At 45.9% G+C, this 16,048-nt stretch overlaps 1 protein-coding gene across 1 annotated transcript in view; it reads right to left on the reverse strand.

The window, feature by feature from the left end:
- Positions 1-465: 465 nt before the first annotated feature.
- The window catches only part of LOC124551014 (gamma-interferon-inducible lysosomal thiol reductase-like), a 43,394-nt gene continuing 27,811 nt past the window's right edge, over positions 466-16,048 (reverse strand). The window contains exons 4-6 of the mRNA XM_047125859.1: positions 8,202-8,348; positions 3,159-3,218; positions 466-610 (exon numbers count right to left, since the gene is read on the reverse strand). Of these exons, the coding sequence (XP_046981815.1) occupies positions 560-610; positions 3,159-3,218; positions 8,202-8,348 (258 nt within the window). The 3' untranslated portion in view covers positions 466-559. The remainder of the gene's footprint in view (positions 611-3,158; positions 3,219-8,201; positions 8,349-16,048) is intronic.

Consider the following 16,048-nt stretch of genomic DNA (forward strand, 5'->3'; position numbering starts at 1 on the left):
CAAGGTTTTTCAACAAGTTTCAGTATATTAAGCGTGCATGCAGTTTTCACACGTGATTCTCGAAAATAATGAATGGATGGCCTTAAATTAAAATGTAAAGGGAAACACAGAGATAGGGCACATACTGAGGTGTGAAGGAGCGTTTTAAAATGTGACAGTTTGGTAGTGGGTGCCACTGGGCAAGTGGGGAGGGTAATAATTGTGAAGGGAGACTTAAGGCTTAGCTCCAGTGAGTCGAACTAGTCTATTGATAATGGTTTCAGTGTAACATTTTCAAAGGATTATATGGTGTACTGCTCACTTGTCATACTCCGCCTGTTCTTTTTTAGTTTGGTATCTTTCCTCAGTCCTGGTTAACATCATTGTAAGCAGTTACTTGTATCATATTCAAAATCTGAATGGTCACGAAATGTTTTTGGGTCTTATGAATAATTCCGTATTTAGCAACGAATGAAACAATGAATATATATGTTCATAATAAAATTTTATTTTATACAGTAATATAATGTGGGCTGACAATCAGATTCCGTGCTCCCCCATAGTCTTCTATTCCTTAGTGTTAGCCACTGGAGCGTGATTCAAGTAATGGACAAGTTGAAGGCTTCGCTTCCTGGAACAATTTGTACATTGTCAATTAGTCGTACTTCACACATTAGAGTTCTCTCAAACAATAACAATACATAATGAAATTTGGTGTATACATAAAGATTCTTTGCCTGATTGTGATGGAGTTAACATATTCATTCAGTCTAATGAGTTAACAGACTAATCTACCCTTCGATTCCGTAACAATGGCAGCAATCTGATAAATATATGAAACACTTTAAATCGTTTCTTAATATTGTTATGTATAATACCATGTAAAGACAAGTTGTTGTTTAAAGTTGTTAGCAAAAATCTGGAAAAGTTCTTGAGTGATATACATCAAATTTTTACATGATATTTTAATAAATATTCGGACAGACATAGCTCACACATTTTAAAATATATGTGGTGTATAAAGTTAAATGCACTACACAAAGGGGAAATGTTTTTATGAAAAATTTCTAAAAGTTCTTGACCGATTTACTTCAAATTTTAACGCAATAGTCTAATAAGTGTTCAGGTAGAACTAAGCTAAATATTGTTAAATGTATATGGCATACAAATATATATATGAAATATATACAACTGTACAGAGGTGTTGCTACCGAAATTCTCGAGAAGTTCTTGACCGATTTACTGAAAATTTTGACACGATACTGTAATAATCATTCAGTCGAACATAGACTACATTTTTTGAAACAACAGTGTACAGGCACTCTATTAAAAGCGACTGCAAGAAAGAGAATGTTGTGCAGTGTTCTGCTCTGCTGTGAAAACGTGTGGTTTTGTTTCATTTTTAGCAGCTAGTTTTAATTACAAAAGCAGGCGCTTCAACCATCAAACAAAATGTTTCTCCCGTACATATATTTTCTCGCTATACATATTTTAAGCAAAAATTGTGCCCACAACAACTTGTTGTTTTGTTTTCCTCCTCACATTCGGTTTTCACAAAGAACAGGAAACTTGTATTGATGTCTTATCGGCATATGATTAGAATACTACTACGGAATCTGAACTTTCAATAACAATAAACAACACTCAGAGTCTAGGACAGGTGTTAATAGGAGGTGGACAGAGAGGGCAGGGGGAGGAAATGGACATAAATAGGAGGAAGTCGGAAATGTAAAGAAAGAGGGGGAGCAGGAGGTGTACAGAAAGAGGAGAAGAAGGAGAATAGGACGTGTATCGAATTCTCCTACATCTTTAGCAACTGCGTTACTGGGTCTGTTAGTCATATTACATTATGTACTTATTTTGTGACCCTTTTTTTAAAGTGGCTTGGACAATGTGAGCCATGACACACCGTTATGGAATGAAACAGTATGTATACGATAAAATATTGATTTGAAAATTTACAAATATCAATATTCATAAAATTAAAGAATTAGAAAGACAGAGAAAAATTGTGAGAGTAGAGAAGTAAACAAGACATTACAAAGGAAAGTTCATATCTACCAGAAGGAACTCCTGTACAGAATAGAAGAAGTTATTCACAAGGAAGTTTTACAGCTTACATCTGAAGGCTTAGGATGTACTATTAAATTTTTTCAATTTTTTCAGTTGTGTTGGAAGGCTATTGAAACTGAAAGCATTCTGTACAGTACTTAAAGAAGTATCTAAATGCAAGTGTTGTCTGAGTGCCTAGAATTCACTGAATGCATGTTGCAGTTTCATCCAGTTAAGTCAGTACTATGAACAACAAACCCTGTAATGGAATATGTGTACAGAGATGGTAGAGTTATAATTCAGAGGCACCCGAACAATGTCTTACACGAAGTTCGTGAACTGACGCACTAGACCAATCTGAATACCATTTTTTTGCCCGAAGAATAGTCTTGATGGGTGCACAGAGTTGTTCGAACATTTGATACCACAGAAAATAATAGTATGATAATAAAATTAAACAAAGGAGCTAGAATGCTTCAGTGTGAGACATAGTGGAGATTGCAGCATTCGGCACCTGCGCAAGGTCTTGAACCTAAATTTTTGATCTATTCACAGTCCTAAGAATTTAAAATGGTAGATTTCACTGAATCTTTGGTCACCTTGGAACAATAATTTTTTTTCTTTTACAAGATCTATGTGGCAGAAAATGCGTGCACTGCATTTTGTGGCTCTTAAGACTTGATCCTTTCTCCGAAAGCCATGTGCTCACATTAAACGCTACTGAGAACAGAGCTCTGGGGCAGCCCCCACCTACCCCACTTTACATGACACCAATTGCACCAGGCAGATCCGGATATCCTCCCTGTTTGTTGACACTGACGCTGGAGGACAACCTTCTGGCCCCTAATGCAGATAAGAAGAGGATAAGAAGAGGATGTGTGTGTGTGTGTGTGTGTGTGTGTGTGTGTGTGTGTGAGTGTGTGCGTGTGTGTATACTGGTATTTTGATCAAAATAAGTAAACTTGATAGTGGGAATATCAATAAAATCGACTTTTTACAGTTATTTGTCTATTTCAGTTAAATATTCTCAGCAATATAACGTAAGTCTAATATAAACTTAAGCAAATGAAATCTACCTTGATTATGAAACAAGTGTTCACTAATATTATTTCTTATATAGTACTTACCAACACTTTACAAATCTCATTCCAGAGGTTTGTGCGTAATTGTGTTTCATCGTTCTGGCTCTGAAAGCAGATAAAAAGGAAGTCAGTTGAAAATGATTACAAACACCGCTAGTGTCGAGCTAATAATCTACATTTAAATATATACGACCGTCAAAAATCAGCACTTTCTAATTCAAAAAAGAATAAATTGCAAGAAAAGGAATGAATAATTTTTATAATGTGAAAATATGTGCTGTATATGCTTCACAGAAGTGAAACAGGGTTTTGGTCACGAAAGCATAGTGACGGGCTAAAATCGAAAGAATGACAAATACTGAAGTAGGGGAAACTTCAAATACGATATTAGATGGTTCAAATGGCTCCAAGCACTATGGGACTTAACATCTGAGGTCATCAGTCCCCTACAACTAAGAACTACTCAAAGGCTAACTAACCTAAGGACATCCCGAGGCAGGATTCGAACCTGCGACGGTAGCAACAGCGCGCGTCCGGACTGAAGCGCCTAGAACCGCTCGTCCACAACGGCCGGCCACGATATTAGAAATGACGTCTTCAGTCCTGAGACTGGTTTGATGCAGCTCTCCATGCTACTCTATCCTGTGCAAGCTGCTTCATCTCCCAGTACGTACTGCAGCCTACATCCTTCTGAATCTGCTCAGTGTATTCATCTCTTGGTCTCCCTCTACGATTTTACCATCCACGCTGCCCTCCAATACTAAACTGGTGATACCTTGATGCCTCAGAACATGTCCTACCAACCGATCCCTTCTTCTAGTCAAGTTGTGCCACAAACTCCTCTTCTCCCAATTCTATTCAATACCTCCTCATTAGTTATGTGATCTACCCATCTAATCTTCAGCATTCGTCTGTAGCACCATATTTCGAAAGCTTGTATTCTCTTCTTGTACGAACTATTTATCGTCCATGTTTCACTTCCATACATGGCTACACTCCACACAAATACTCTCAGAAACGACTTCCTGACACTTAAATCTATACTCGATGTTAACAGGTTTCTCTTCTTCAGAAACGCTTTCCTTGCCATTGCCAGTCTACATTTTATATCCTCTCTACATCTACCATCATCAGTTACTTTGCTCCCCAAATAGCAAAATTCATTTATTACTTTAAGTGTCTCATTTCGTAATCTAATTCCCTCAGCATCACCCGACTTAATTCGACTACATTCCCATATCCTCGTTTTGCTTTTGTTGATGTTCATCTTATATCCTCCTTTCAAGACACTGTCCATTCCGTTAAACTGCTCTTCCAAGTACTCTGCTGTCTCTGACAGAATTACAATGTCATCGGCGAACCTCAAAGCTTTAATTTCTTCTCTATGGATTTTAATACCTACTCCGAACTTCTTTTGTTTCCTTTATTGCTTGCTCAAAATACAGATTGAATAACATTGGGGAGAGGCTAGAACCCTGTCTCACTCCCTTCCCAACCACTGCTTCCCTTTCATGCCCCTCGACTCTCATAATTGCCATCTGGTTTCTGTACAAATTGTAAATAGCCTTTCGCTTCCTGTATTTTACCCCTGCCACCTTTAGAATTTGAAAGAGAGTATTCCAGTCAACATTGTCAAAAGCTTTCTCTAAGTCTACAAAAGCTAGAAATGTACGTTTGCCTTTCCTTAATCTTTCCTCTAAGATAAGTCGTAGAGTCAGTATTGCCTCATGTGTTCCAATATTTATACGGAATCCAAACTTATCTTCCACGAGGTAGGCTTCTACTAGTTTTTCCATTCGTCAGTAAAGAATTAGCGTTAGTATTTTGCAGCTATGGCTTATTGAACTGATAGTTCGATAATTTTCACATCTGTCAACACCTGCTTTCTTTGGGATTGGAATTATTATATTCTACTTGATGTCTGAGGGTATTTCGCCTGTCTCGTATATCTTGCTCACTAGATGGCAAAGTTTTGTTAGGCCTGGCTCTCCCAAGGCTGTCAATAATTCTAATGGAATGTTGTCTACTCCCGGGGCCTTGTTTTGACTTAGGTCTTTCAGTGCTCTGTCGAATTCTTCACGCTGTATCATATCTCGTATTTCATCTTCATCTACATTCTGTTCCACTTCTATAATATTGTCCTCAAGAACATTGCCCTCTATATACTCCTTCCACCTTTCTGCTTTCCCTTCTTTGCTTAAAACTGGGTTTCCATCTGAGCTCTTGATATTCATGCAAGTGGTTATCTTTTTTCCAAAGTTCTCTTTAATTTTCCTTTAGGCAGTATCTATCTTACCCCTAGTGATTTGCGCCTATACATCCTTACATTTGTCCTCTAGCCATCCCTGCTTAGCCATTTTGCACTTCCTGTCGATCTCATATTTGAGTCGTTTGTATTCCTTTATTTGCCTGCTTCATTTACTGCATTTTTATATTTTCTCCTTTCATCAGTTAAATTCAATATCTCTTCTGTTACCCAAGGATTGCTATTAGCCCTCGTCTTTTTACGTACTTGATCCTCTGCTACCTTCACTATGTCATCTCCTAAAGCTAGCCATTCTTCTTCTACTGTACTTCTTTCCCACATTCGTCTCAATCGTTCCTTAATGCTCTCCCTGAAGCTCTCTACAACATCTGGTTCTTTCAGTTTATCCAGGCCCAATCTCCTCAAATTCCCACCTTTTTGCAGTTTCTTCAGTTTTAATCTACAGTTCATAACCATAGATTGTGGTGAGAATCGACATCTGCCCCTGGAAATGTCTTACAATTTGAAACCCGGTTCCTAACAGTTTTCGGTTGTCGCTCCACATACCGCCGCTTCTTGTCCGAGACGCCGGAATTTTAAGTAAGCCACATTTCTTCACGACATACTGAACACGACTTCATCCAAAAATTCGAATAGTTGAAGAAATTTTATTAGAGACAACGCACTGTCCCCCATCATAGCCGACATCCGAAAACTGTTGACCCTGTCAGTCATATCCATACCTACCAAAGACATAAAAAAAATCAATTTACCAAAATTCACACACGACACCACACTCGCAAACTAAACCAAAAACGTCACCTAACGCACCACCAGAGAGCACCACCGATCGTATCAAAACGACATCTACAAACACGCCACTCTCACAAACTAAATTCCACGCCGTCGTGACGTCACACACCACAACAGACTTACGTTACTGCTCAAAGCCGACGGGTGGGATCGGACGCTTCGGTCGCCCCCTAGGTCAAGGGAAGTGTTCGTTTCCAGATGATGATGTGTTATTTGGGGAGTTTTGTGATATCGGTGTTTTTCGTCGTTTTGCGTTGGGGTGGGTGTCTAATTTTGTTTATATTTAGTATGTTCCCACCCGAAAACCCCCTATTTCCCGCGCTTGTACCGTTAGTGTCATTAGGCGTTTTGTGGAACGTGTGTGTGTTTGTATTTCGATGTATTTTCGTCCTCATAATGTGTACGTAACGACTTTATATGCGCCATATTGGATTCATGGTTTATGGTCGTTTCCGCCATATTTGTGACGTCATGGGTCAAAGCAGACGGGCGGGATCGGACGCTTCCGTATTTCCAATGAAGGCACCACTCCACTGGATGATATATGAAATTTAATGCATTCCACTTTAATTATTTGCACAGCTGGTGGATAGAAAGATAACAGGAGTTTAAGACAGTTATGAAAATCAGTAATATGACCGGTTTTTAATGTGCAGGGTGTCCACAACAGTCAGCGCCAGCTCTGGAGCAGAAAAAAGGCTAGGCACCAGCTGTGTGGAATATGGATGAAGATTAATGTGAAGAAAACTAAGCCAATAATTTTTACAAGGCAATCAACGAAAATTAAAAGTAAAAATTAGTGATGAGGTAGTGGAACAAGTTGATAACTTCGGTACATAGGTTGCAAAATTGCTAGAAACATGATGTTTAATCAAGAAATAAAATTAAGGATTGCTACTGCAGAATTGTGTCTTACACAAGGAGGTGTATTTTCCATGGTCTTTTAAATAAACAGTTAAAGAAAAGATATGTAGTTTAGATGGAGTTCTATCGTCTATTGTGACGAAAAATGAACAATACGGTGAAGAGAGTAGAAATACGTAGAAGCTTTTGAGATGTAGAAGTGGAGATGAATGGGCGGTGTGCAATGGGCAGATGTAGCAAAGAGTGTTATTGTGTTACAAAAGCTGAACGAGATAAGACAAATACTGGAAACAGTTTAGAGGACCAAAAGAAATTGACTAAGCCACTGCATGAGAAATGACTTTATAATAAATAACTTCTAGAAAGCATTTCATTTCAGAGATAGAGAAACAACAGATAAAATCACAATCGAATTTGGTGTTACAGCAGAATCAGTAAACATGTTCACATGGGGATGAAATGATGATGAGACAACACAACACCCAGTCCCTGAGCGGAGAAAATCTCCTACCCAGCCGGGAATCGAGCCCTGGCCCGTAGGACGGCAATTCGTCACGCTGACCAATCAGCTATCGGGGCTGACATCATGTAACTGATGTGGAGGTATTGAATAGAATTGGGGAGACAAGAAATTTTTGGCACAGCTTGACTGGAAGAAGGGATGAATTGATAGGGAACATTGTGAGACATTAACCGATTACGAATTTTGTACTGCAGGGGAGTGTGAGTATGTGTGTGTGGGGGGGAGGGGGGGCGTAAATATCGTAGATGGAGACAAAAGGTGAATGCAGTAAGCAGATTCAGAAGGATGTAGGTTGCAGCAGGTATTTGGAAATGAAGATGCTTGCATAGGATGGAGAAGCTTGGAGAGCTTCATCAAATCATTCTTGGGACTGAAGATGCTGACAATAACCTGCCAACTGCGAAAATGCCGCTAATGGGACGAGAGCCCCATTCTCGGCGGAAGTCTCTTCCCGCAGCATTATCTCCCCAAACAGGTGCTTCAACCTTAAAGAATGCTGTGTTGTGCGGTGATAGACCTGCCTAATTAGCAGAACACATGATAGTTGTAATCATCGTAACCAAGCAATTTCACCGAAAATAAAACCTCGTTCAAATAGGCGAATAAAAATGATAATTTCCGTCGTGGTCTGTCACCCACTCACCCCGTTCAACGTGATGGTGGGTAGTTCCTCAACTCCCGGGTTCAGCTCTTTAGTTTTGTCTCCGTTCAGTTTAAGCAGTTGGCTGCCCCTTGCCGCCTTGGCGCAGTCCGCTATCGGCCTCCATTCGATCCCCAGGGTCGTGGCACACTGAAAACAAACCCAACAATAAACAACAATAAATTTTCTTGAGGGATAAAAGCGTTTATGTACAAATCCACATGGATTTACAAAGTATAAATCGTGCTGAATTTATACGCATACAAAGTATTATACAGGGTGTTACAAAAAGGTACGGCCAAACTTTCAGGAAACATTCCTCACACACAAAGAAACAAAATATGTTATGTGGACATGGGTCCGGAAACGCTTACTTTCCATGCTAGAGCTCATTTTATTACTTCTCTTCAAATCACATTAATCATGGAATGGAAACACACAGCAATAGAACGTACCAGCGTGACTTCAAACACTTTGTTACAGGAAATGTTCAAAATGTTCTCCGTTAGCGAGGATACATGCATCCACCCTCCGTCGCATGGAATCCCTGATGCGCTGATGCAGCCCTGGAGAATGGGGTATTGTATCACAGCCGTCCACAATACGAGCACGAAGAGTCTCTACATTTGGTACCGGGGATGCGTAGACAAGAGCATTCAAATGCCCCCATAAATGAAAGTCAAGAGGGTTGAGGTCAGGAGAGCGTGGAGGCCATGGAATTGGTTCGCCTCTACCAATCCATCGGTCACCGAATCTGTTGTTGAGAAGCGTACTAACACTTCGACTGAAATGTGCAGGAGCTCCATCGTGCATGAACCACATGTTGTGTCGTACCTGTAAAGGCACATGTTCTAGCAGTACAGGTGGAGTATCCCGTATGAAATCATAACGTGCTCCATTGAGCGTAGGTGGAAGAACATGGGGCCCAATCAAGACATCACCAACAATGCCTGCCCAAACGGTCAGAGAAAATCTGTGTTGATGACGTGATTGCACAATTGCTTGCGGATTCTCGTCAGCCCACACATGTTGATTGTGAAAATTTTCAATTTGATCACGTTAGAATGAAGCCTCATCCGTAAAGAGAACATTTCCACTGAAATGAGGATTGACACATTGTTAGCTGAAACATTCGCAGAAGTGTACCCGTGGAGGCCAATCAGCTGCTGATAGTGCCTGCACACGCTGTACATGGTACGGAAACAACTGGTTCTCCCGTAGCACTCTCCGTACAGTGACGTGGTCAACGTTACCTTGTACAGCAGCAACTTCTCTGACGCTGACATTAGGGTTATCGTCAACTGCACGAAGAATTGCCTCGTCCATTGCAGGTGTCCTCGTCGTTCTAGGTCTTCCCCGGTCGCGAGTGATAGGCTGGAATGTTCCGTGCTCCCTAAGACGCCGATCAATTGCTTCGAACGTCTTCCTGTCGGGACACCTCCGTTCTGGAAATCTGTCTCGATACAGACGTACCGCGCCACGTCTATTGGCCCCGTGCTAATCCATACATCAAATGGGCATCTGCCAACTCCGCAAAACCACGTTCGTGATGAACAGTAACCTGTTGATGCTACGTACTGATGTGCTTGATGCTAGTACTGTAGAGCAATGAGTCGCATGTCAACACAAGCACCGAAGTTAATATTACCTTCCTTCAACTGGGACAACTGGCTGTGAATCGAGGAAGTACAGTACATACTGACGAAACTAAAATGAGCTCTAACATGGAAATTAAGCGTTTCCGGACACATGTCCACATAACAAATTTTCTTTATTTGTGTGTGAGGAATGTTTCCTGAAAGTTTGGCCGTACCTTTTTTTTTTTTTTTTATTGTGTTTCAATTCCCCATCGGGGCGGGCTGGCAGCAGCATAGGCGCTGCTCTTCAGCCGAAAGACATAGAACAAAACAACAGAAGACATTTAAAAACAGCAAAGGAGAGAATAAGGTGAACATAGGTATATAAAAGGGGGAACATCATGGAAGGCAATACACAAAAACGGGGTGACTGTAATATGGAGATAAAAAACTGTTTAAAAGTAGCACACACAAAAAGCCACACACTGCGACGGTTAAAAGAACACAAGGCACATTACGAAAGGAGCATAAAGGTAGCGACGGATGGCATAGCACATAACATAACACTGACAGCGAACCTCAAGGCAGTTCACAATTAAAATCGCACCTCTAGACGCACACGAGAAACAGCACTAAACACAACACTGATGTGGCACACTGATGATGATCAATACAGAGGATCTGCCAGGCGCTAGGAGATGAGGGAGACCTGAAGAAGGGAGGGAGGGGAAGAGATGGGGGAGGGGAGTGGGGGGCGCGCAGAAGAGGGCCAGGTAGGGAGGGATGTGGGAAGGAGAGAGGCAAGTTTGGGGTGCAGGGTCTCAGGGGAGGGGGGACGGAGGAAAATCCGCTCTGGGGGAAGGAGGAAATAGGAAAAGGGGGCCCTGGGGAGGGGGGTGAACAAGGCCAGGTTATAGTCGGAAGGAAGGGTAGATGTCACGGCAAAGTTCGGCATCCGGGAGGGGGAGGCGTTGGAAATTGACCCGATGAAGGAGATGGAGGGTGTGGAGGTGGATGGAGGGAGGGATGCAGCGATAGAGGCGCGTCAATGGGCGGGGGGTGGAGAGGAAGGAGGAAACCAGAGGGTGGGGGGGATCAAGCCTGCGAACAATGTAAAGGATGCGGAGATGTTGGCGGAACAGGAGGAGGGGGGGGGGGGAAGGGGATCAGTTCATACAGGAGCCATGTGGGGGAAGGAAGGCGGATACGGAAGGCAAGGCGGAGCACATGGCGTTCAAGGATTTGGAGGGCCTTGTAAAAGCGGGTGGGGGTGGAGATCCAGGCGATGCTGGCATAACAAAGGATAGGATGGATGAGGGATTTGTAGGTGTGGAGGATGGTAGAAGGATGCCATCCCCACTTCCGGCCAGACAAGAGTTTCAGCAGGCGGAGGCGGGAATGGGCTTTCTGCTGGATGGTCAGGAGATGAGGGGTCCAGGTTAGGTGTCGATCAAGGGTGAGGCCAAGGTATTTCAGGGTGGGGGTGAGTTGGATAGGATGACCATAAAGGGTGAGGTAGAAATCATGGAGGCGAAAGGAGCGAGTGGTGCGGCCTATGATGATTGCCTGGGTTTTGAAGGGGTTGAGACGGAGGAACCACTGGTTACACCAAGTGGTGAATTGGTTAAGGTGGGTTTGGAGGGTATGTTGAGACTGTTGAAGGGTAGGATAGAGAGCCAGGAAGGCGGTGTCATCAGCATATTGGAGAAGGTGGACTGGTGGGGGTGGCTTGGGCATATCAGCTGTATACAAGAGATAAAGGAGAGGGGAGAGGACAGAACCCTGGGGGACGCCAGCCGTGGGATAAAAGATACGGGAGTTGGTGTTGTGGAGGGTGACATAGGAAGGACGGTGCGAGAGGAAGGAAGTGACCAGATGGACAAAATTGATAGGCAGGGCGTAGGTTTGGAGTTTAAAGAGGAGACTGGGATGCCATACACGGCCATAGGCTTTTTGGAGGCCAAGGGAAACAAAAATGGCAGAGCGACGGGAGTTGAGCTGGAGGGACAGAAGGTGAACAAGGATGAGGAGTTGGTTGTCAGCAGAGAAGGAGGGCTGGAAGCCACACTGGGTAAGGGGGAGGAGGTGGTGTTGAGCAAGGTGCTGATAGATACGGTGGGAGAGGATGGATTCAGAGACCTTACTGAAGATGGAGGTGAGGCAGATGGGACGATAGGAAGAGGCGACAGAAGGGGGTTTGTTGGGTTTGAGGAATAAGAGGATGCGGGAGGTCTTCCACAGGTCAGGGTAGAAGCCAGTAGTGAGGATGACATTATAGAGATGGGCGAGGACAGTCAGGAAGGAATAGGGGCTTTCGCAAAGGTGACGGTAGGTGACACAGTCGTGACCAGGGGCCGTGTTGCGTTTGGACCGGAGGATAAGTTTAATGTCTTGTGCTGTGATGGGAGTGTTTACGTCGGAGGGGGGCAACTGCCCCAAGTACTGGAGACTAGGAGTAAGTGGAGCGACCGAGGTATCGGCACGTTCCATGACTGTGGGGAAAAGAGAATAATCAAAGTGGGGATCATCGAGGATGGAGAAGACCTCGGAAAGGTGAGAAGCGAAGTGGATGGCCTTGCTGAGGTTGTCAGGAAGGTGGCGATCGTTATGGAGAAGGGGGTAGTGGGGAGCGGAAAGGGAACCAGTAAGACGATGGAAGGCGGACCAGTACTTGGAGGGGTTGATAGGGAGGGTGGCGTTGAGTCGCGTGCAGGTCCGGCACCAGTCGCGGCGTTTCATTGCTGTAATAAGGTTCCGTACATGTTGCTGTATTTGCCGGTGGCGTTGGAGTGTATCCCTGTCACGAGTGCGCAGGAAGGAGCGATAGAGGCGGCGGGATTCACGGAAGAGGAGGACAGCCCGCGGAGGGAGAGTGGGACGGTGTGGTTGGATGGTTTTAGTAGGAACATGGGCCTCCACAGCGTCAGTAATTACCTTCTGAAGGAAGGACGAGGCGTGGATGATGTCGTCAGGATGGCGATAGGTAAGAGGGTGGTTTTCGACCTGGGTGGAGATGGAATCCCGGTAGGCATCCCAGTTGGCACGGCGATAGTCATGGACGACCTTGGTAGGGGGTGCAAGGTGCGTAGCCGGAGGGTGGTGGTGAGCAGACGTTATGGTGAGAAGGACAGGGAGGTGATCGCTACCTGTGGGGTCAAGGACGGCGACAGCGATACGCCCAAGGATGTTGGCGGAGGCAATGACAACATCGGAGGTGGTGTCACTTTCGGGTCGGGTGTGCTGGGGAAGGGGAACAAGGTCACCTTGGATTGTGGAGAGGAACTGATGCCACCGCCGAAGGGCAGCAGGAGTGCGGCTATGGATGTTGAGGTCGGCAGCAATCACATAGGTGGAGAAGGTGTGGTCAATGTGTGAGATGAAGTCATAAGGAAGAGGAGCAGTGGAGCGGACATAGATGGTAGCACAGGTAATGGTGAGGGAGGGGAAGAAGACACTAAGGATAAGGTGTTCAGTGGGGTCATTGAGTAGAGGTTGTGGCTGGACGGGGATATGCTTAAGGTGGCCAATCGCGACTCCAACCTGCGCACGAGGACCAGGAGCATCAGTGCGGTGGAGGATATAGGGGGAGGTGCAGATAGAATGGGGGGGCTGGAGAAAGGTTTCATTCAAGAGGACGGTGTCGACCTGGTGGTGGGAGAGGGTGTGCATGAGGAGGTATTTGTTGGAGCGGAAGGAGCAAATGTTCTGGAAGAGGATGTGAGACTCGTGCCGTGCCATGACGGGAAGGATGGGGGGGGGGGGGGGAAGAGAGGGAAGGGAAGAGACTTAAACTAGGGTGTCGAGGCAGGTGAAGGTGAAGTGGGCTTGGTTGTGGGAGTAAGTGGCGAAGGTGTTCAGGTGGAAAACAGAGCGAGCAGCAAGGGAGATTTGTTGGAAGGTGTGGGGGCGCTGAAAAGGGTGAATGTTTTGGAGTACAACGGTAATGAACCGGATGATGTCCTTGGCCGTGGGGGGTGGACAGAGGGAATTGTTGGGATGGACAGGGGGATCAACGGGACGAACTGGGGCTGTAAGCTCAGGGGTGGCTGGAGGGGGTTTAGCTTTACACTTGTGAGAGTATGTGGGATGGGGGCCATTGCAGGTATTACAGGAAGGAGGAGCAGCGAGGTTGGGGCAGTTCTTAAGAAAGTGGGAGGCCTTGCAATGGGGACAGGTGGGGGGTTTTTGCAGTTGGGAGTCAGGTGGTCATTGTACATCAGGCACCGCTGGCAACAGTAGGATTGGGGAGGGGATTTTGAGGATTCAACAGGGTGGCGACGGTGGTATATCAGGGCACCCTGGGTGAGGAGATGGTCTATGGATGGGGCGGACTCAGAGAATACCCGCATGAGGTAGGTGGGACCAGAGGCATTGTGGATACGGCGGGCAGAGTGGATTTCCAAGTCCGGGTGGGAGTTCAGTTCTACCAACACTTCATCCTCTGTGATCACCGGGCTGAGCTTGGTGATCACAGCGGTGTAGGTGGGGGGGGGGGCGACGGGGAGGCTGGGGCTGACGAGGAGTGGAATCGGAAAGGAAGAGTGTCAGAGAGGCGTGGGGGCCAAACATAACTCGTGGGAGTTTTCGCAGGAGGTCTGTGTGAAAGGATGGGGATGGGGACTTGATAAGGACTGAGTCCCTGTGGGGAATGACCTGGGAGATGGGACCACCAGGTAAGTACTTTCGTATTTCCTTGGTGAGGGTACGAGCGTCGAGGAACTTAGGATCGGGAGTTGACAGGACAAAGGTGTGGAGGGTGGGGGCCAAGGTATGGTGACGGCAGGGGGAGGGGGAGGTGGTGTTGATTTTTTGTGGGAAGTGGCGGGAGCAGAGTCGGTAAGGACGCGCTTTTGGGGTTTTCTGGAGGCTGGGAGGAGGGGAGAGGGACGGGGAGGAGAGGGAGGTGGCAGGTGGTAGATCCCTGTGGCGTAGTGGAGGCACCGGGAGAAGCAGCTGGTTCAGTGGTGGCGATGGTGGCTCGGCGCGACGTGATGAGTGCGGGAGATGCAGAAGACGAAGCGACGGGGTCGGTGAGAGAGGGAAAGCCAACCACCTGAGGGGCGGCAGCAGAGGCGGCAACAGAGGCGTACGTGAGGGCGGGGGTAGTAGTGGGAGCTGTCGAGGGTGTACAGGCTGGAGGAAGGGTATAGAGATGTGGGTATACAGCAGGGGAGGAGATCGGGGGATGGGTAAGTGGGGGAAGGGAAGGGGAGGTGTAAGGAGGGAGGCCAGGGGCGGCACTCCAGGAAGTGACTGTGGGAGAGGGGGAGGGGGAGGTGTAGATGACGGTGGAGGTGGGAGTACTCATTGCAGACGAACGGCGACGGACAGACGGACGTGCAGCAGGCGGCGGCGGCGGCGTCGGCGATGGTCGGCGGCGAACAGGCGGACGAACAGCAGGCGGCGGCGGCAGCAGCGGCGGCGGCGGCGGCGGCGGCAGTGGTTACGACGACGACAGCGAGCAGGCAGGCGGACGGACGAACGAACGAACAGCGATAGCAGCAAGCGGCAGGCAGACAGACAGACAGACAGACAAACACAATCTTCGAAGACGGGGATTCCACCCTGAGAGTAGCCCAGGCTTTGCAATCTGATGCTTTCGAAGGAGGGGATCCAACCCTCTAGATGGCCGTACCTTTTTGTAACACCCTGTATGTCAGAGCTCTGTCTTCATTTCATTTACAGGCACTTAAGTCAATGTGAGAGCGTATTAACAGATAACACATATATTTTCCTCTATTATGTTATAAATAAATATTCCCATCCTATCCTACTGCCCGTTACAATCATAGCACTATTTAGTAAGCTGTGTGATGTCGACAGATGAAAAGACTTTACGATGTAAAGCTTATAAGTCGTATCCTTGGTGTGCACTATCTTTTCTACGTGCACAGGCAGTATCTTTAGTAAATGTATTTTCGCGCCAACTGACTTAGCTCCACATGTCAGTGCACCTGAACTTGTATGTGTGATAGATTATTAGAACGATGGTAACATCGACAGTTCAGTACATATTTAACAACATTTTACGATGTAAGGAGTGTCGTACTCATCAGATCTTGTGGGACTCTCACAGTCAAAAGGATGCATTTTGACGTCATGTCTATCCTCTGTTATGCCAGCGTTGCCTGTATCTCCTCCCCCACCCGCTTTTACAAGGCCCTCCAAATCCTTGAACGCCATGTGCTCCGCCTTGCCTTCCGTATCCGCCTTCCTTCCCCCACACGGCTCCTGTATGAACTGATCCCCTTCCCCCACCTCCTCCTGTTCCTC

Source organism: Schistocerca americana, chromosome 9, assembly GCF_021461395.2.
Source record: "Schistocerca americana isolate TAMUIC-IGC-003095 chromosome 9, iqSchAmer2.1, whole genome shotgun sequence".
Lineage (NCBI taxonomy): Eukaryota > Metazoa > Arthropoda > Insecta > Orthoptera > Acrididae > Schistocerca > Schistocerca americana.